Source organism: Pleuronectes platessa, chromosome 6 (genome assembly GCF_947347685.1).
Source record: "Pleuronectes platessa chromosome 6, fPlePla1.1, whole genome shotgun sequence".
Lineage (NCBI taxonomy): Eukaryota > Metazoa > Chordata > Actinopteri > Pleuronectiformes > Pleuronectidae > Pleuronectes > Pleuronectes platessa.
This window is the reverse complement of record NC_070631.1, coordinates 20,161,381-20,182,241: the sequence shown is the minus strand read 5'-3', so window position 1 is coordinate 20,182,241 and position 20,861 is coordinate 20,161,381. Positions and strand designations below refer to the sequence as shown.

The following is a 20,861-nucleotide window of genomic DNA, read 5'->3' as shown; positions in this document are numbered from 1 at the left end:
TCCTCCACAACATTTTCCCCATGAATATCCGTCAGCCTGGATTCACTGTAGGGACTGAATGTACAATCACGATGCTTTGTGTTGATAGAAATGTGAGGTGGGGGTTGTTGGAGCTCAGCATCAGGGGACGTCACAATCTCCACTAACGGGATTTCTTGCCATATTGTTAGGGCTTAACTGTATTCCGAAGTTAGTAATGATTGTATGATGCAGCATGTGCTCATAAAATAGGACACCAGACACACATTCCCACCAGAAAGCAATCTGCTATGCTGTGAATACTGCCCTTTATCTGCCATCTGTGCCATATATTTCCAAATTATTTTTTCATTATGTGGGATGTCCACGTGAATTACAGAGAGAGTTTTCACATTATGAAACTACAAGTCTCAGGGAATGTTATTGGCAGTCCATTTATCCACCCCATGTGCTGGAAATACAACACGTTTCTTTTTGTTTGTTAAAGTACCAAGACCAAGAGAGTACTTTACAATGAAGACTGGACCATCCAAGTGTAAATGTTTTACATGCCCCTTGCTGGCGTATTTAAAATGAATTTTAGAAACAATGCAATAAGTGCTTATTAATAATTTACAGATATGTGTATTTGATTGTATTTTGAAAAAAAAATTAGATAATTCATGATTAGGACTAAAGAGAAAACAGTTGAGCTACTCATTCTAGCATTATTCAAAACAGGCTAACAGATATAAACTGTAGAGTCGTATTTTACTGGCCCCAGACTTAGAGGAAATCCGGACTGACAGCTAGCGACATGCAGGCAAGGGAGCATTGTGTAACCAAGATATAAAACATTGGACTGTTGACTGACAGAATGGGAACCACAGTGAGCATCTTGCCCAGGTCAGAGCTCATATCACAACATGGGGGTGAGGAACTGGTAATGTGAACCTTATGTCACGTTGCTCTTATCACTACTTGTTACTGGCTGGCTTACACCCTACCAACCTGCTTCTTCCAGAGTTCAGGCTTCAGTCTATAAATCAGTTAATAACTTACTTCATACTTAAATAACATGATTGATAAAGTAATTACATAATAAACAATGCATTCTTCACAGTGATAATTAAATGGGTTGATATGTTAGACGTTATAAATTGCTACCCAATTGTTTTAGGAAACATTACTCTACCGGCTGAATCATGTCAGGGACTGGATGTGCGATGTCCTCTCAATCAAATCCAGCACCAGGCTTTCCAAAGTAGTTTTAATTGGTGCACAGTTAAGGTTCCTTTACTCCTGGACTTGTTGGGTTTTCACTCTTGATTGACTTTCAGCTAATTAACACCATATTGTGTAAATGCTGCACTACATCAGGAACAACATATTACAATTAAGGTGCAAGCTAGACAAATAAACCAGAGTAGTAAATGTTATCATCCTCCAGACAAAGTTTAAACATGATAACAGATTTAAAAATGGTGTTATTGTGAACAGAGGACTGGAAAAAGCGTACACCACACAGTACATGGTGAAGAACATTTCAAACTGATGATTTTGGCTTGAGGAGTTAACCAGAAGCTGTTATATTTGCGAACTGGTGCCGTGCTGGCCAACAGCACTAAGGATTTTGGAAACATTCCTCATCCTTTAATAGTGAGCTACTTGAGAGCTTTGATCCTGATTGTGACACAACAGAATACGTTGGTGCAGCAGTAAAAAAGATCCCATAAAACCAGTTACATCACTTCTTACTGGGCAAAAAGTGCACTTTTTGCAAGTCTGTAGCACCAATGATTATTTTTATGATGTGTGCAAGAGAGGAAAAGAGACACGTTTTTACTTACATACACCCGTTTTTTAGAAAGTCAGCTTTATTTACACTTTTAATGACTTGACTATAGACTATGGTCGTCACAAATGTATCTTTTCCCCTCCTTCAAATCATGTGTGCTGATTGGGGCCTTTCCAGGAACTCAGGTTGTGGCCCTAACACTCACAAAACAAATTATTACCCACATTTTAACTCACAATACTGCACCGATCTCGTAGATGCTCTTTCATGACCACATATGTCACCATTTACCATTGTACATTTTTTCTCAGTTAGTGGTTTGTAGGTTGCAAATAACTGAAATTCAATGTGGGGTGATTAAGAAAAACATAGATCAGAATTACTTATACCAGTTTAAGGTGAAGCTGTTGACTAAAGAGTCGAAAGTCCTGTTACAACATCAGAGTCATTGCCTTAACAGTAACATACAAATATAAGTGTACAAACACAAAATTGCATCAAGAAGTAGGGCTGTCGCTCTTTAAGAAGAATCGAGTTTGAATTCATTACGACGCAACCCACAAATCCTAGAGTGTGTTATAGGACTATAGTCTGCCACTTCACTTAGGTGACAAGCCAACATTTCTGTCAGGCAGTCATTTTATGACCTCTGCAAAGAGCCATAGCTTTAATCTTTATTCCTACATCAAACCGAAAATCCCAGGTTTGGTTTGGGAGAGCCATTATAATTCCTCAGATTACTTGTGTCTACTTGGCATAGTGTAGTCTAATTCTTTGTCATTTCCTGAAACTCAAATAGATTTGCAAGTGATTAATGAAAAGAAAACGGTTTGTCTGGTCAGTTGTTAATACATTGCAGCTAGATGATATTTAAGAGACTTGTAAAAACAATACTTGGTAATTATATGATCGATATACATTGCGATGTTGCCTCTGACAGTCGATGAACCCATTCCCACTTTCCCATCTGTCATCACCTCTGTGAGGCTGCTAAAATGAGTCCTTGGTGTGGGCTTAAATTGGCCAAGGACAGCAGAGATGAAAGATAGCCCATAATGAGCTTTCTTCCTTAAGAATCAATGTGAAGCTTTGTACCCCAAGGTTGTCTTTAAAATCAGTCTACTTCAGGTTCCTGGCCTGAACAGCCAACCTATCTATCATTTATCCATCTTTTAAAGAGAAGTGAGGTATCAAAGGGCATTTCGGGAAACACTCTGGTAGAGAATAATTCAATGCCAGCGATGTATGGGCGAAGATTTCTTGTATAAACTTGTCATTCTGTGTCTTCTGCTGGCTTAGCGTGTTACCTTCCCGATCATTGCACTGCATAATCTAATTGCCCTTTGGGAATCAGATGACATTGTGTCTGTGGGAGATAATACACAATATGATGATCAGCTAAACCAGGTCTGACCTTGTGTGTCAGTGTAATCATCTGTGGATTGATATGAATCTGTAACATCGAGGATAAGTCCTTACTGCTTTCGACATCAGAGAGCAAAGAGTGCAAATCCATAATCTTTCCCATGTTTTACAACATTTACTTTGTGTCTGACCTTTATACTGTAATTCAAAAGGCACTCTGCAAAGATAATTATTATCGAAGCTCAATTAAGTAGGAGTCTAAGAAGTTGTGGAGTAGAGCTTTGCCGACAGTGCAAATGGATGGTGAATGCAGATGTGAATCTTTACAATGGTCCCCTAACTTGAAGGTGGGGGACGAAGGTAACTTGATTTGTATGTTTGAACATGTACCTTACTGTGTTTGAATCTTAAACGGTTTCTCTCATTTACTCTCTCTTTCCTCTGCAGCCCGTCTGCTTTGAGGACAGGCAGCTGTGTGGGGCACCGGGTGTGGATCCTGCTGGCGATGACCCACCTCACCCTGGACTTCTCAGTGTGTAGCCCCCTTAACCAGGGTCCGGGGATCAAACTCACGCCCAAATTGGTGCCTCGCTCGAGGCCTCGCTTGCAGCCCCTCTGGGACACACCCAATAAGCTTCACTGGAGAACAGTGAGCCCGTTGGCCCACCGGCTCTTCAACCCTATCCCTCCACCCAAAGACAACAGGGCAGGGATAGGGCCAAAAATCAAGGGTCAACAGCATCGGAAACCGACACATAAAGGAAAAGCAGCGTGTAAGGATTGCCAGTTGAGATACTTTCAAATGCAGACTGGTGGTCTTTCAGCTGTTATAGCAGAAGCTCCACCAGCTTTATCCAGTGGGAACAGAGGAGACACGATGAGGCTGTTACTGAGAGCCAGAAGGCAGCTGAAATGGGACAGCTATGACAAGTCTCAGGAGGGCCGGACTACCACGGTGGCCGGATTTATCGACTGGGGACCCACAGGTACAGATAGCATAGATGGCGATGACAAACCGCAGCCAAATGTAACGCTGTTCGCCAGGGCCTCATCTACCACAGTGACCACAACCACTAGTACAGCAACCAGGCTCTCCCAAAGGACGGTCACTGTAGGTACCACACAAGAGCCCAAGAGGCCAGGCCCCACCAAGATCCCAATCAGCTCGGGGACTGTCAAACCATCAAAGCCATATGGGGACACACCAGGTAAGACATTGAAATCAGCTGCAAAGCTGATCACTCAGTGTGATCTCATTGTTCATAAATATGAGCTACAGAAATCCTTGTTTTATTCTCCTTTGGTGCATTTTCCCCAGCAGGCGCCATGTGCAAACTCACCCTGTGTCTTAAATATAAAACAGATACAGTGCTGTCAAGGAGTTCTCTCAAAGTCAACAGTGCTTGGTCGCCTTAGGTTGGTTAGTTGCCCAAGAGTCCTTACGGTTTAGTTCCGCATGCTGTCGTTTTGACAAAGCAATAGTTAAATTCATCTATAAGCAGATATTTTATAAACAATAAAACAAATAAGAAACTTGCATGTTACAGAAATAAACACTATAGATTAAAAGTGGTCTCTCAAGTTTTGGGTTTATACATAAACTATGGCTATTCTTACATTAATTATATTCAAGAATATATCCAGTGCATTTTTACAAATTCATAAATTGGCCTTACATCTTTGTATGGCAACCTCCCAGATGAACTCGAGGAGTAATGTATGCAAGCTCAAAACAAATAGACTGGATTAGAAATGTTCACTTTCGCCTATTTTAACAAAAATCACCTCATCAACTGATTGTGTGCCTGTTGTGGACATCCATTCATGTGTGTTGTGTATGTGTGTATGTAGTCAGAAAGCTCAGGACAGTCTAGATATAGGGAAAGACCTCAAAGCTGAACAAGATAAAATACACACCAGTCGCATAGATGCAGAATTCTGAGCCACCACCATCACCACTAGAGGCCTGTGGTTTAATGGTCTGTGGTCGTCCATCTATAGTCTGCGTGATTCAACAAACACAGTTGGTGTGTGTTCACAAATTATAATTTATGTTGGCAGCCTACATCATATGTGTCGTGGAGGTGGCAGAACACACATTATTTCCATATCGGGGTAAAATGCTAAGATCAGATCAAATTTAAGACCACTACTACTATTCATTTTATAAAAATATGTTTTCTGGTACCTGTTCCCTGTAATTATTTGCTGAACTAAACATTTTTACCTTTTGACTACAGTGAATGACTTCGAGTAATATGATTTTGCCACTTATCCTTGACAATACTGTAGCCTTAAATACTGTATCTGGGCATATGGGATTTTTATGGACCGTTCCTCTGTGCTGTGGACATACTGAGACAGGATATTAGATTTACCATTTCATTAAGTCCATGCAGGAGGTGGCTTTTTTAATGGGCTATACAGGTAGTCATAAAACATAAGTCATGTTTAACAACTTCTGAACAAGTGCTATGCTAATTGAGCCGTTCCCATTTGGTGCATTAAATGTCATAAAATTAGGCAGCCAACAGTGAGGGTGATCAGAAGTCCTTGGCCACCTCCTATTCAATTACATTAAAACATATTTTTTTAAAGCACAGAGGAATGGGAGAAAGTATGTAGTGCAAACGTCCAGAACAAAATATCCATTTTAACTCAATTAGCCGAAGTCACCAGACATTTAATTTGTGCAGTTTTTAATCATTTCATTAATTATTCTGGCTTTGTGGATCTGTAGAGAGTGCCTGTATTTGGTGGTCCTAAATGCATAATATTTTTAATAAATGTGTAATACCATAATGCTACTATTCAGTTAAAAATACAGGCACTAGAACCTGGATTGGTGCCAAAAGCAAACGGATCTGTTGGTTGATCTCAGCGTGTTTAGTGTCTCTCTATTTAAAGAATGCAGAGAGAAAGGTAAAAAAAAAGTAGGTTTTAATATTCCTCATATATAAACATACAGTAATGTTTAAGTGAGACCATATGAAGTGTAAATATTGAATGTGGAATGTAAAAGCAGAGACCAGCTGTGAATCAAAATCATGGCTTCATATTGTAGCCGGGAGGAAATCAGTAGCCTAGTCAGATTTTTTTCCGACTCGATGTAAATTGTTGTATCAATACTACGAGCAGACTGTGTCCCACTAGAATCACTTTCAAAAGTTTTCTCCAACTTCGTGTCAGCCTCATACTGACCCCAAGGCAAGATATAATTACCGGAGCGAGGGGGGCACATCATTGGATTGCTGATGAAATGAAGCTATTAGTGAAGGAGAGGTACTTCACTTTGTCTCTGTCTCTTACTTTCTTCTCCTGCTTTGTCTTTGAGTGTTCTTTTGATACATTACATTCAACTTTTTTCTCATTAATGCAAACTCACATTAGGAAAATGCAAATGCCTTAAACTGATTATTGTTATCAAGGTAATTTAGAGATCACATAATTATACTCACCTACATTTCTGCCAGTGTGATTTATTATGATATATTCAGCTCATGACTGCATCAGGGTTTGAGCAACAAGCATTCATGGTTCTTTCAGATAAAACACAACAGCACTGCGAAAGCCATTCTTCTCAATGGCATGTGCTGCACTAGGACCACACTGATGCTCAGGAAGCTCTCTTGCGCATCAAGGTCAAAGGTCATCGATAAACACTGACTGCTCCTGCCTAGCATGTTATACTTAATGAAGGAAAAGCTGATATTGTGCTTGAGAGTGCAGCATGGGCCACATTTTTAAGTCCAAACCTGTCAAAGCCCAAGAGGAAACCAACCGAGTCCGGTCCAAACCTGAAAGGATTCCTGTTGTATGTGTCTGAACCTATTCCGAAACCCAATGCACTTTAAATAAGCTGCATTGACTTTATGCTATTCTGTCCCACACACATGCTTATTGCTTGATTTCCCTGATTATTATGTGCAGTGTAAAAAAAAATCAGTGCAGCCAACTTGACTGACCCGACCTAAATAACCGCCCCGGCCCAACGGGCTCAGGTTGAATATCTACACTCCAGTGTCTCTCTGAGTTCACTGAGTTCCACTAGTTAACATGACACGTACACATTTTTACAAATCATTTCCAATCAAGTTGGCAAGTCAGGTGTGATTCAACAGTCAGGTAGCTTGTTGTAGATAGGGAAAATATTTAAGCCAAAAAATGTCTGTATGGCCAGCATAGCATAGACCAAGAGGGCTGTGCGCTGAACGTTTCCATTTGAAAGAGCCTTCAGTCAGTCTTCAATGCTTGTTGGCTGCATTTTCATTTTTTTATAACCCACAAAGAAAGTGAAGTTTTAACTTGATCAAAGAGAAATATTTAGTAGCATCGTATCCTCACGACATCACTGTAGCGCGTGAGTTTCCCACAGACCTGCACATTTTTTTTTATTTTATGTAAACTTCCTTTTAAAAAGCACAATGTTAAATGTAGTGGCCAAATGAGATGACTTCCAAATTCTGTAATATGTTCATAACAAAATGTGTCAGTGCTTAACTCAAAGGTGCAGCCTTTGGCACGGCTCAAAGTGTATTTTGTACCAGACCACCAGGTTAGTGCTCATGCAGTGTCAGGATAATAGAGACATACTACACAGAAAAATGCAACACTGATTTCAGGTGAATGACGTAAGATCTGTTTACAATTTGAGCATTCGCATACAAGCAGGGAAGATTGCAAATCATGCAACTCCATGAAAGCCTGAGTGATCTGTGCCACTGTGACCTGAGGCCCTTTCAGTAGCAATGTTATTAAACTCAGGGTTCGGTTTAGGATCTATGTCTCCTTAAACCTTTCCCTCGGTTTCTCTCATTCAGTTTGAGCCGAGACGAAACCTCTGGGGGAAATTAACCCAGTCACACTAACATCCACAGCACTCACAGCTAATTTTTATTTCAAAGCACTGATGCAGCAATGACAGTTGGCTCATGTCTGTATTAAATACACAGCTGAGACCAAGATTTATTGTTGTTTTCCTAATTTTTTTTACTGTGGATTCAGTTAATTGGGAAAAATTGCTTGTCTCTAAAATGTCAACAAATAATGAAAAGTACATGTCGAGTTACCAAAGCCCAAATTTATGTGCTGACAGCGTTAAATCAGCTGGATCAGCAAATGACAAAAAGTGGAATTTGCGTCAGATAAATTACAGAAGTAATTATTAGCTCATAAAATATTTGTGCAGTTTGTGTCATTCATACTTTTGCTTGTTATCTCCTTTTCCTATGAGCACGGTTCCAATATGGGGTCATAGATAAAGAATCCTATGTTTCCTTATAGAATGAAAATATATATGTTTTTAGAAAAGAATACTCATTATTTTTACATGGGTCAGGAACTGTATCTTTCAATGTCAGCCCTGCAGTAACCATGAGGTTAAAGTATGTGCATTCACCCCTTGCACTAAATGGGCTGTGTAAATTACTTCACTATGATTCATGAATACTGTAGGCAACCAGCACAAATACAGACCATTAGTGTACTTTGTCTAAGGCCTGTATGGCGTGTGTGCATCATGGCCGTTATCATATTATGTCGTGAGTGTGTCTGTGTGTGTGTGTTTGTGGGTGTGGGTGTGGGTGTGTGCACGTACATCACTGTCAATGCAAGGATGCAAGTGGATTTTGGTGTAAGGCGACAGAGAGTAAGAGAGGACCAGAGGGAATGATTCTAAAAGTTCTGTCTAACGTTGAAGAAGATAGAGAACAGTATCCAGCATCTTCAAGGTTCCAGCTCTACTGTGATCCTCAAATATTGTTAATACACACAGTCATGATGCGTCTTTGACAGCCTGTTGCTCCGGTTTCAACATGAAGATAGAAAGGGAACGAGGAAACGCAAGCTTCAGAGCAAAGTGGAGAGGCTGTCGAAGTGTCCTGCCTCCTAAAATGAAACGTTTCCTCACATTAAGCCAGCTGTTGCCTCTGCACCGTTCACATTCTCTCTCACACACACACACACACACACACACACACACACACACACACACACACACACTTTGGACCAGCAGCAAGAGCTTTATCATTTTGAGCCTCCCTTAAAAAATTACCTGCTTGGCCCAATACAACAGATAGATCAGTCATGACCATCAATTCTGCTGTGATTCAGGGCTTTCAACCACTCAGTAATTTATTCACTTTTCCTTTGCACACAGAAGATATAACAGTTTTTCTCTGGCAGAAATGATGAAATGAAATGATGGCTGATGGAAGCTGACACATAAAAGGTCAAAAGGACGTAGTGATGATCAAGCTTGGATAGAACGATTGTCCCCCTAAATAAATGTATGTTGCGGTCATCCAGCGTGTAGAAATGAGCCATTGACTATAAACTGTATTCTCATGGCTGTCTTTGGCTTGGTCTGTTTGTTTTTCTTGTACTGTGACATTTTGCCGACCATTTGGGCTCGGTTGGAAAGCCGCTATGTAGTGACACATAGAAATTCACAGCTTGTCTGTGTTGTACGTGTTGACTGAGGGCTATGTGTCTTAACTCCCACTCGCTGTTTGCAGTGATGGCGATGGACAACAAAAGGAACAATTCTTTCGGTTACTGTGGAAAATCTCCTCTCACAGTATAAAGCCCGTCGCATATAGCAGGTTGAAAGGCCTTTAGCAAATACCCTATACATGTTTTGTAACATGGATCATTTTTGCTCTATACACAAGCATAGCTTTCCATTAGTTAGTGTGCACACATACTGTAGGTCTCAGTTAAAGTTTAATGGCTTTCAGCCTGAAGTGGCTCTATTTCTCGGGCAATCACAGAAAAACTATTAATCTGAATTCCTTATATTTTTGTGGAGGTGTATGACCCAATAAAAAAGCCATTTTGTTTTGTAATGGATCAGAATAAACGGGGGGGACCAGAATTAGCAATTTCTCTACAGCATTGCACACATAATTATTTCAATATATGGCGGTAAAGGAGCTGCATGCACACAAAGCACAGAAGATAGATTCCTAGGGACAGGTACACAGACACAAGAGTGAAAGACACTTTCTCGTGTGAGTGAAAACTACATTGCATGCCACAACTGCAGTTGAATCTCTGAGGTTTAAATGTCTGTGTGGATGGTAAAAATCTTCATGGACAATAGAACGTAGTACGCAACAGTGTGAGTGAGCTTGTGGCAAATATGTTACAAATTGATCTGCATACAGCTATATAATGCAGCAATAGAACAGAGCACCAGGTTATAGATCTCTTATGTTCAAAACGTTTCGTTCATGATGAACCTGTTGGAGGACAGATTCAAGTATTGCGAGCTGCCAGTGCCACAGTCTAGATTATTATTGGGGAAAAAACTTTCGACAAAATTTTACTCCATCGGGCATTAGCCTTAGTGGAGGAATTCACCTTCAGATCGCCCCTCCAGCTTTAATGTGTAATATCCTGTTAAGTGTGTTTACCAGCAGTTTATTCTACATGGTCAACATCAGAATTGATCGTGTGCAGATCCCAGTCAGTTTGGATACACGTTTGTCTGGACGCTGCAGCTCTGAGCGGACAACTCCTGTTGATCCTGTTCTCACAACACTCTGACCGTCATACAGGAGCTCTCAGATGACGGGCGGGAGGGAGGGACGGGTGGTGGTGGTTATAGCTGTGATGCCTCCAGATGCTCGCTGATTGTTCCTGGTGATTGTGCTGCTAGTAACTGTGACCCCCCTCTACTCCACACAGATGGAGCTGTCAGCTCCATTAAGGACATGAGATGATTAAAACTGCAGTCGGCAAAGCCACAACTGATAACTTGGGTCTTGCCTGACGGGCTGTGAATCGCAGGTTTAAATGTTGCATGTTAGTTCGGAGTAAGAGAAAGGTCCCCAGTGTTTCTTAAGACGCATTGAAGCCTTAATAACTTTCGTCATGAAACAGTCACAAGAGTTAGGAGTTTGGAATAAACGTTAAAATGCAGTGAGGGAGAAAAAATTAAAATCAATAAAAAAAAATATCTTAAAGATGCAGGTATTTAACAAATAGATCCATCTGGTCGCAATTCACCTGGAGTTTGTGAAGGGAGTGGAGGGTTAAATGAATGGAGTAAGTACGTAAGTCAATATCCACTGTAGGGCAGAGTGAGCACATTTAAAATGTATGTTAAGTGTCTCAGAAATCTATTTTTAAAGAAGCGAACATTGTGTTGCATCATTTTTGACCTGCGGTAGACCTGTAGAGGCGTAATGCAGCCTCTTCAACACTGAGAGACGCACAGAGAGACAGAGAGCAACCACTTCTCCCAACGGTTACCATGGCAATCCAATAAATGTGCCATTACTCTCTGTATTGACTCTCAATAAAGTGGGTAAAAATGAATCTCCTTTTCTAGAGCGTTAAATCTGGGCTTAAATGCTGATGCCTGGTGACAGGCGTGCAGAGTCAAAGCCCCTTTCCCTGATTTACAGAAAACCCGGCCAAGAGGAGATGAAGGGGCCAGACTGAGCAGATGCTGTTTCAATTTCTGTTTCTCCGCTGCTCAGCTCTTTCTTCATGGCTTGACACATCTGCCCAAAGGAAGTGCAGATGTTGACTGAGGCACTATTTTGGATATAGGAGATTGTTCTGTCAGTCTGAAGGGATGGGGCTGCATTTTAATATGAAACCCTTTATAAAAATATTCATTTATTTCAGCTTTTGAGACATGACTTTTTTTGTAATGTGTTACTAGATAGGGAACATAGAAACAGATATAGTATGGAGACGAGACTCGGACTCAGAAACATTGCAGGCAGGCAGTGTGCTGCAGAGCCTGTTCACAAGAATTCAACTGCGCTTTTGTCTGGTGAGAAAAAGAAATACCCTCCTGTCACCAACATGACAGTGCACAGATTTCAGGATGGTTGATTGAAGCCGCCTCACCAGCGATGCCATCTTACACCCACCTGAAAATTGCAGTGATTTTCATTTGTCTGTTAACAGGATGAGCTGTTCCTACACAGGCAGGCACACAGGACAAGCATATCAGGGTTAGTCCAGATTGATGAGTTTGGTGCAAATTCAATGCTTTTTCCTCTTTGGTTTGTTTCTTATTACCCAGAGAAAAAAATCCAAGCGAACTCAAATTCATCTCTTGTAACAATATGACACATAGACTGTGTAGAAAGAAAGATGACACAGAGCAATACACGCACACCATTTAGAGTAGGTCACGCCTGTCAATCATAATGAGTTAGCTGTTTTTATGGAATTATGTCATTTTACTATTAAATTTCTAATTTAACACATAACAAAAAATCAACACCTACTTCAGTGCAGTAAGAACTACCTAATATAACAAAAACCATCTTTGTAGTAATTTTATTTGATGTCTCATTTGACTTTTTTTCGGTCCACGTCCCATCTGCTAACATGGAGATGTATATTCACTACCCATACTTCAGCCCGCCACAAGGTGTCATCGAGATGCTTAGGCTTCACTTTTGGGAGCCATCATTTCGTCCATCTTTTTATACAGTCGATGGTTAGAGATGACTGGGGCACGAAGATAAATACAGTCAGAAGATCCTGTGTTCAGGCCTTAAGCATATTACTGTGAGAGAAACATTGCCATGCAATTAACATGGAAATGCTACTACCACTACCCACACTACTGCAGTAGTTGGGTTAGATCATTATCCACCACAAACAAACCACAATTTCTCTGGAAGTGGACCGAGACAACCTCCTCTCAAGGGTCTCATCACGGTAGTTTTTCTCGGTGTCAAAATATTAAAACGTGCAGGTGTGAAAACATCCTAAGGATCGCCTTCATTGAAGCTGTACACTCGGCCTACCTCCTCCTTTCTTTGATCATTCTGGCGTTTGCTGTCGAGCATAACGGAGCGATGCCTTTGACATAAAAAAAAAAGAAGGCATGTCAAGTAATTGTTTCTGATCTCTCCCTCCTCAACTTTCCCCCCTCTCTCTCCCTTTATCCAGCTCTTGTCTCACCCTCACCCAGCACCCTCTTCTTCCATAATTGTTTTAGATTGCTTGGTTACTCAGTGGAAATCAGCCCAGATTGACACCCTGACACCAGCGTTAATTGCCAATTCCAAACCATCAGCAGCCTTTGATGGAATCCTTCCCTCGACCTGGCCTGCTCAGGTGTCTACTTGTGGGAGGGGCTGTCTTGGATTGGTCATGCAGCCTATTAGTGTGCATTGAATACTCCTGTAAAGATGTGCTTTGCGGCGTGTGGGAGTCGAGTTGCTCAACCTTTGGAAGCTGTAACCCTGTTGCCCCAATGAGGGGCCTTTTCCACATTTGTCAGGAGTTTTTAAGGCAACTCTCAATGGGTAAGGCACCATTAGCCCTAAATGTGCTTCACACTGCATGCAGACGGTCCGGTGTACACACACAAATACACACACACACACACACTAAAGACTCTTAAGCTATTGACAATAACTCATGTATACATGCATAAAACTAGTATTGTCATATTGTGCATTTTTCAGAGCTTAAACTGCCTGTGCTTCAGATGGTGTCATATAATTCACCAGGCAAATTGAATTACTCACTCAGGATTTCAGCAAGGTCGTAAACTGTATAGACAAACTATAAATGAATGCATTGTCAAGGATCGATTGTCTATTACATGTTACTGTATAACAGGCCACAACAAAATGTACTCATACATGCCACATGTGGTCTCAAGTACATAGTTTCATGTCAGTGTAAAAAATCTCTGACATGTCACAGTAGAAAAAGCACAGGTGTAAATAATAAAATGAATCATGGCTGAAATTCCATTTAGCCGCTTCAGGGTCCCCGGTATCTTGTAATGGCTTACTGGGACACTTGAATATAGCATCCGTCGTTAATTTGGACAATTTAAAACGTCGGCTGTTCCAAAAAAAAGTTCAGTTGTCTCTCATTCGAAGCATTAAAATGCTCCTCATCATGATGACAACACATTCACATGTTGTTGGTTTACTGGAAGTGCTTTGTGTGGAAATAAGAGCTCAAGCTGTTGATGATACTGCAGGTTAGTAATTGCATCTCGTAAAAGCTCCCTCCATACGACTGATCGATGACTCACGTCGGAAGTTTTTGTTGGTTTCAGCTCAAAAATGTTTCCTCATAAAATACCTTCACAAATAAGAGAATGAACCAGGTACAGAAATAAACACAGCAACAATATAATACATTTCATAAGCACTGTACTAATTACCGCATGACAGCTCAGGAAATTTGTTGAGCTCATTTTTGACTGTAGGTATGAAGGCTCAAGTTTGAGCTCACAGCAGTACTCATCGATTTGTCTTCTTTGCCACTTAGGGGCAGCGGAACGAACTGTAAACACAATGTTGACATTTTAACACCGCGTTAAGTCATTAGGGTGAACGTGTTGGTAAAATGTACACATCTAACCGCTCAAGTTCAATATTCATGCTTCTCTTAGTAACGTTTCGGTGTCCGTCAACTCTCGAACTACTAAATTCTCCACCAAGTTCACCAGCTAATCTCTTACTTTGTGTGCCTGCTGTTTGAGCAGGTTGTGTACACTGGGATTATCAGAGCTTTTTCACTGGAAACTCCTGCCTGCTGTTTCTGGAAACATATTGCATTAACTAGAACGCCACTCAATAGAGGACATACCTCCTCCAAGGCCTGACAGTCTCCTCATGAAACCACATTTAAACTCCCTTAATCTAGATTTTTATTTGGTTCTGCATGAAATTATACACACTTATAATTATCAGTCTCCTAAACATGGCAAGTTGTTCCTTGAGATCAATGAATTGATCCACGGCAAAAATTTTGAAAACAAACTTGCAATGTTAGAGAAAGTGATACAAACTATCAGGATCCACCTCCTGTTCCAAATTTGCACCAACAGTTTATGGGTTCTGGCCTGACCCAAACCACAACGTTTTTTGGTAATCCATGTAGTAGTTTTTGTGTAATCCTACTTGCAATCAAACGGACAGGTTTTTTTTATAATATTTGTGACAATACCAAGATAATCTGATGTGATGAGGGTAAAAACACACTGAAGGGGTTTTAAGGTGCTACAAACCAAATATTACCAGTCAAAATCATTTACTAAATTCATGCCAACTTTTCGTGTTTGAATTAGGAATCTTTTAGTACAAGTAGGTATCGAGGGGAGATTTAATCTAAATGCTACGCTTTTCTATGACATTTTCATCAAACTGTCATTGCGGAGAGAAGGTGAAAAATCTCATTTATTCCCTGCTGGGAGCACTGATGTGGTCTCTAATCCTGCTGCCATAGAGGTCATGAGTGAGATGTCCCTACTCTCTGCATCCCCTTCTGTCACTCCCTTTTTATCTGTCCCTCTCTCTCCCTCTCCCTCTCTCTCTCTCTTTCCGCCTCCTTTTGTTTGGCTGGGATTTGACCAAACAAAACCGAACTGGGTATCTCTAAAGCAAGGTGACTGCCAAAGGTGATTTTTCAACCTGGCTGCAAGGACACAATGAGTTTTAGATGGACAGGCCAACTCCTCCTCCCTCCAACTGGCAGTTGTGGATGAAAATAGCCCTGGCCTCTTGCACTCAGATTTGTCACCAATGTCATTATCTGCTCTATTATCCTCGCACCCTTAAATGTATTGCCCTGAAAATGAGGTTATAATAGACTTAAAGTTGGTGTTTGTGTTTCAGGGCCTCACTTTCTCTGGTTCATTTGTTTCATTAAATAACTGCACTTGGAATGGATGCACACTTTTGGCTCCAAATGGCTGAATGAAATAACTCTCAAAGCGCAATTTAGACTTAAATACCTTAAAACAAGGGACGTAGCATCAGTAAAGAGCCAGTTGGATTCCTCTGGTATAAAATTACCCACTGGCAAAGCTGCTGAACATATGTTGTGTGTTCACTGACAATACATTCACCAGTCGGCGGAAATTGGATGTTTAAATGACTAGTAAATTCCACTGGTGTCCTTTGCATGGACAGAGGAGAAATGTCTGCAAGTGGCACGGACAGAACCCAAACTAATGCAGCCTTGTATTGTGATTTAATCAGTTGTGGTGTGGAGGACAAAGTGCAGCTCTGGGTTTTAAACCTACTGACTGTGGAATTGCCCCCTTTCACTTTGACACTAACGTAAAATGAAACGATTCTCACCAGAGACTTCAGCTATTGATCAAGGTCAGGGGCGAGCTCTATTATGCCTGAACTCAGACAGATGTTAACTTCTAACCGAACTTAAGAGCCTTGATGTCGGCCGGAGACAGGCAGAGCGGCCGACAGAGGGCTGAGAGGGGATAGGAGGGAAATGCAAATGACTCCCCGGATAAGTTAATGTGCCTTTGCAACACACTGTGATTGCACTGGAGAGGTAAAGCTTCCCTGAGACAGCCTGAGATATCATTAATCCAAGGCTGACCTGGCCTGTCTTCAGCGGGGCCCTGCCCACAGAAGTTTATTATAAAAGTGGAGGCTGTCCAGGCAGCAGGGACGCCGAGGAGAGACCATGTGCTTTTCCAAAATGACTGAGCGGCATTTCCTTTTAAGCATTCCTGAAGACAAATTGGCTTGGATCAGCAGTTAGGCAGCTGGCTGATGGAGAGGTGAGATGTATAAGGCCCACGTGGGCATTTTCATCATGAAGGCTTTTCTTTTCCTTTTTTTTTTTGCCCTTCTGCGGCACGTCACCTGCTGCAGTGTGTCATTGTGTCCTAGTCCCTCTCATGCTCGATCACTCACACCATAACACACATGCAAAAACTCTCTCACACACACACACACACACACACACACACACAGACACACACACACACAGACACACACACACACACACACACACACACACACACACACACACACACAGCACACTAACCATTCAGTACAGTGCAATAGATTTGCACTAATCCTCACTTTAGACGTGTACAGCCCAGTTTTGTTTGTGGATTACTCGTCTCTGGCAAAAGTGAGAGATCAGCACACAGGGGAGTCTTAAGAGTTTAAATAAGAACAATGCTTTAGTCATGCAGAACAAAGGGAGCGGGCAGAGAACAGTTGGTCCACAGTCATATCTGTAAGCCGGTAAGATACAGCGCACAGGCAAAACACTGCATTCAAAGAAAATCCCAACTTTGTTCTGTCTAGAAATCTCAGTATAACTAAGTAAGACTTCAACTTCGATACCAAGAAGATTTCAAATTTTGGTTACATGCATGTTTACATTGGTTTGACTTGTGCAGAGATGGGTTGGTTTAAAAATCCCTAAATTAAACAACAAATGGTGAAATGCACCAAACCCTCCAAGAGTTTATACACAGGGTTTATAAGATAGTGTGGATTTGATCGTTTTTTTCCACCAGTGTTCCTGCTGTGCATCGTGATTGGGTTCCTATAATGACTTTCTAAGAGTAGACACACAAATTCAAGGCGAGGAGTTCAGGCACTGTTGACTGTTTGCTGTTTTTCAGATATTTTGTTTAAAGGCATATCATTGTATTACCAACAAAATAATGAATGGAATAAGCCTTCCAATGAAGTCAACGGGCAAGTTACCTTAAGCCACATTGTTCAAATGTGTTCTATATTCACAATGAATGAATGAATGTGTAATGGAAGATGGGGCTGCTTTAAGTTTGAAGTCAAACATTTGTGTATTTATTTTGGTATAGAAGAGTCTTTCTAAATCTAAGGTATGGCTAAATACTGAAAGTGTCATAAATTAATTTAAACTTCTCTTTTTGTCTCTTTTTCCCCCTCCTAAACTATTAAGAACAACATTATCTAAACAAAATGTGCCCAATGACAACAGTTGCATTGTATGCATGTGTTCTCATTCCTCTATTCTGCATTTACATGCGTCACCTCCCACTCAAACTCATTTTCTCTATAAAATATTTTATGTGACGCACCACATTAGATAATTTGCTGGCATTTGACATTCAAATAAAAGCCTCAGGTAAAACTCAATATAGATTATACAGGTTCGAAAAAAGATAGCTCCTCTTGTGTGAGGCTGCTGGCGGAGGAGTCATTTGGGAGGACAATAAGGAAGGTATATAATATATTAAATAGGAAAATATATATATTATGTAAAAATTATAGACTATATTAATCCTGGTGAAGTTCCCTATTGTAATGACAAGAATGATAACTTCTAAGTACTTTGAGAAAAGTTTGACATGAATTTAGCCATCAATTACAGTTGGCTGTACCGTAATGGAATAATTTATATCACTCTTACATGATGCATAGCAGAGGATGACACTGTCATGAATACTTAGTAAAGAGTAAAACTACTCTGGGTGTCATCGTCTACCCTCTACAGTGAGCTGCCCTTGATCCTGTGGAGTGAGTTGGGCTTGCACAGATCAGAGAATGAAAAGAGAAGAGAAGTTGAGTGCAGGACATGTGAAAATATTTCCTCCACGAAATGACTCTAATCCTCTGCTCTTGTGTTTATGTGTGTCTCTCTGCAGGTTTGGCAGTTCACCAGATAATCACAATCACTGTGTCTCTCATTATGGTTATCGCAGCCTTGATCACAACACTGGTCCTTAAAAACTGGTAGGAAAGATTCCCTGACTTTTCACACATCCAAACTTTACTGTACTCGCCCGCTGTCACAAATCCTTACACACAGGCAGAGGTACGAGGTATGATTTTATGTTTGCTTCTTGTCTTTGGTACGTGTTTTTGTAGCTGTGCACAGTCGGGAAATGGTCGCCACAATAGCCATCAGCGCAAGATCCACCAGCAGGAGGAGAGTTGCCAAAATCTGACAGACTTCACCCCGGCCCGGGTGCCCAGCAAGGTGGACATCTTCACTGCCTACAATGACAGCCTGCAGTGCTCACATGAGTGCGTTCGGACTGCCGTGCCCATCTACACCGATGAGATGATTCAGCAGACACCTGTCTACAAGAGTGCATACAACGGAAACAGGTACGCTGACCCAGGAACGTCTGTGGCACTAATAGGTGGATGCCCACGAGTTTGGTTTCGCTTGGGTTTTTTCTACTAAACTGATCATTTTAAAACTGTACTGGTGCCTAAACATGCCAGAAAAGAAAATATAAGCAGTAAAGGACTTTTGACGATTACAGCACCTTTTCTTATTAAGACAAATCGGAGTTGATATTTTATACATTAACTGTTAAAAGTTGAAATTATACTTTTCTTAAATATAAAAAAACATAAATAAGTGCAAATCTATCAACAATTTAAATACCAAAATAATAAATAAAACACAAACCAACTACAACAATTTCACAGTAAATAACTGTTTCAGTGTTTAATAATACTTTAAAATACTCCAAACTCGCCATCGGTTGTCTCCTCAGCGACGGGGCCACGCCCACACTGCGGCTAATGTGTTTGTCATGAGGTCACACAAACAGCCAAACAAATGTATCTGTGTCACAAGATGCTTTATTAAGTGTGTTGTTGTGGTCTTACCGTGTTGGATCCTATCATGTGAAATCCTGCCTCATATTTGACTGTTTAGCTTTAGGCATTTCGTTGTCATGTCGGCAGGGGTTTGCAGGTAGCTACTAGCTAACAGTAGGCTAACGTAACGTGATGCCAGAGCCATGTAGAGGGTGTGTTGTCACAGAGATAATTGTTAAATGCCAGTCAGATTTATTTATTTTTGTTTATTTTTTACCACGTATTTCGTGAAGTACTTTGTAGCCTGGCTCTGATGCTATGTATATAAAGTAAATATAATTATAATGTTTATGTTGCCTGTTTAAAGGGAAGCTATTTCAGTCCAGAGCTCAGGCACCAGTATCTGCATTGTGATTTGTTGCCATATGTTACGGCTGTGTAGTAAAACCCATCCCCAGTAAACACTAGGAGTCAGTGTTGAATCCTTTAACCATGCTGTGGGCAATTATAGTCAATATCATAATATATATATATATATTTGATCCAGTTGTTAGAGTCTCAATCTACACACAAATATCCCACGTCGGTTGTTGTGTAATGGGCCAGTTTATAGATGGAAGCCAATGGGATGTGAGGTCTCTACGGGGCCATTTTCTTAATTATCTTGCTGGCAGCTTTTCATAAGGAAAATTGTTGCCGTATATACACTTTATATATATGGAAATTGGAAATCCTAACTTCAATACACCACCCTTCACTCTGTGCTTAAATGGCTCTGTCTGAGGATTACGACGCCTCGCTCTTAGTCATTCATGTTTTTGCATAATGATCTGGCCTATTGTTGGGGGTAAACCATCATTATATTTGTTTTGATGTTATGTGCTCCGTAAAGTGTTTATTATGTGGAGGGATAACAATAGCAGTCATCTAAGCTCATTACACTGGCAATAAATAGCTTTAGATAGTCCTGAGCATCTGGGCTTGTTAGTTTAAAGTCGTGGGAGGAAGGAAGGACCTCCTGAAAGAAGTTATTACCTCTGTGTGTTTCTCTGTGACCAATGGCACAGTGTTGACAGTGGCAGTAAAAGCTAACAAGGGGGTTTGTTAAGCCATGTGTAATAAGATCAGACTGCATCACGTTAATCAAAGTCACGTTCTAACTTCTTGCACGTTTACCCCACAGGCCGTCCCCCACCGAACGTCAGCTGATTCCTGTGGCCTTCGTGTCGGAGAAATGGTTTGAGATCTCCTGTTGACGAGCCGAAAGGCCTTGTTCTTTTCGTGTGGGTGGAAGGGACTCCCTGAAAGCACGCTCTGGTGGGTACTGTGCCACTCTGTCCCCCCTTGCAAACCATCATATGAGCAGTGGCCACCTCGATCCCCGTGGTGATGCTGCCCCACTTTGGGAATAGAAGGGAACTTGGCATATG

General features: G+C 41.0%; 1 protein-coding gene across 1 annotated transcript; it reads left to right on the top strand.

The window, feature by feature from the left end:
- The first annotated feature begins 835 nt into the window (after nt 1-835).
- Nucleotides 836-20,687, top strand: ajap1 (adherens junctions associated protein 1). Its single transcript, XM_053424683.1, has 5 exons — nt 836-864; nt 3,569-4,329; nt 18,522-18,609; nt 18,745-18,987; nt 20,615-20,687. The coding sequence occupies exons 1-5, from the start codon at nt 836-838 to the stop codon at nt 20,685-20,687; spliced, it is 1,194 nt and encodes a 397-aa protein (XP_053280658.1).
- Nucleotides 20,688-20,861: the final 174 nt, after the last annotated feature.

Coding starts and splice junctions, on each gene's coding strand:
- ajap1 (XM_053424683.1), top strand. CDS start 836: ATGGGAACCACAGTGAGCATCTTGCCCAG. Junction 4,330..18,521: donor GCCATATGGGGACACACCAG/GTAAGACATTGA, acceptor GTCTCTCTGCAG/GTTTGGCAGTTCACCAGATA. Junction 18,988..20,614: donor AGTGCATACAACGGAAACAG/GTACGCTGACCC, acceptor TTTACCCCACAG/GCCGTCCCCCACCGAACGTC.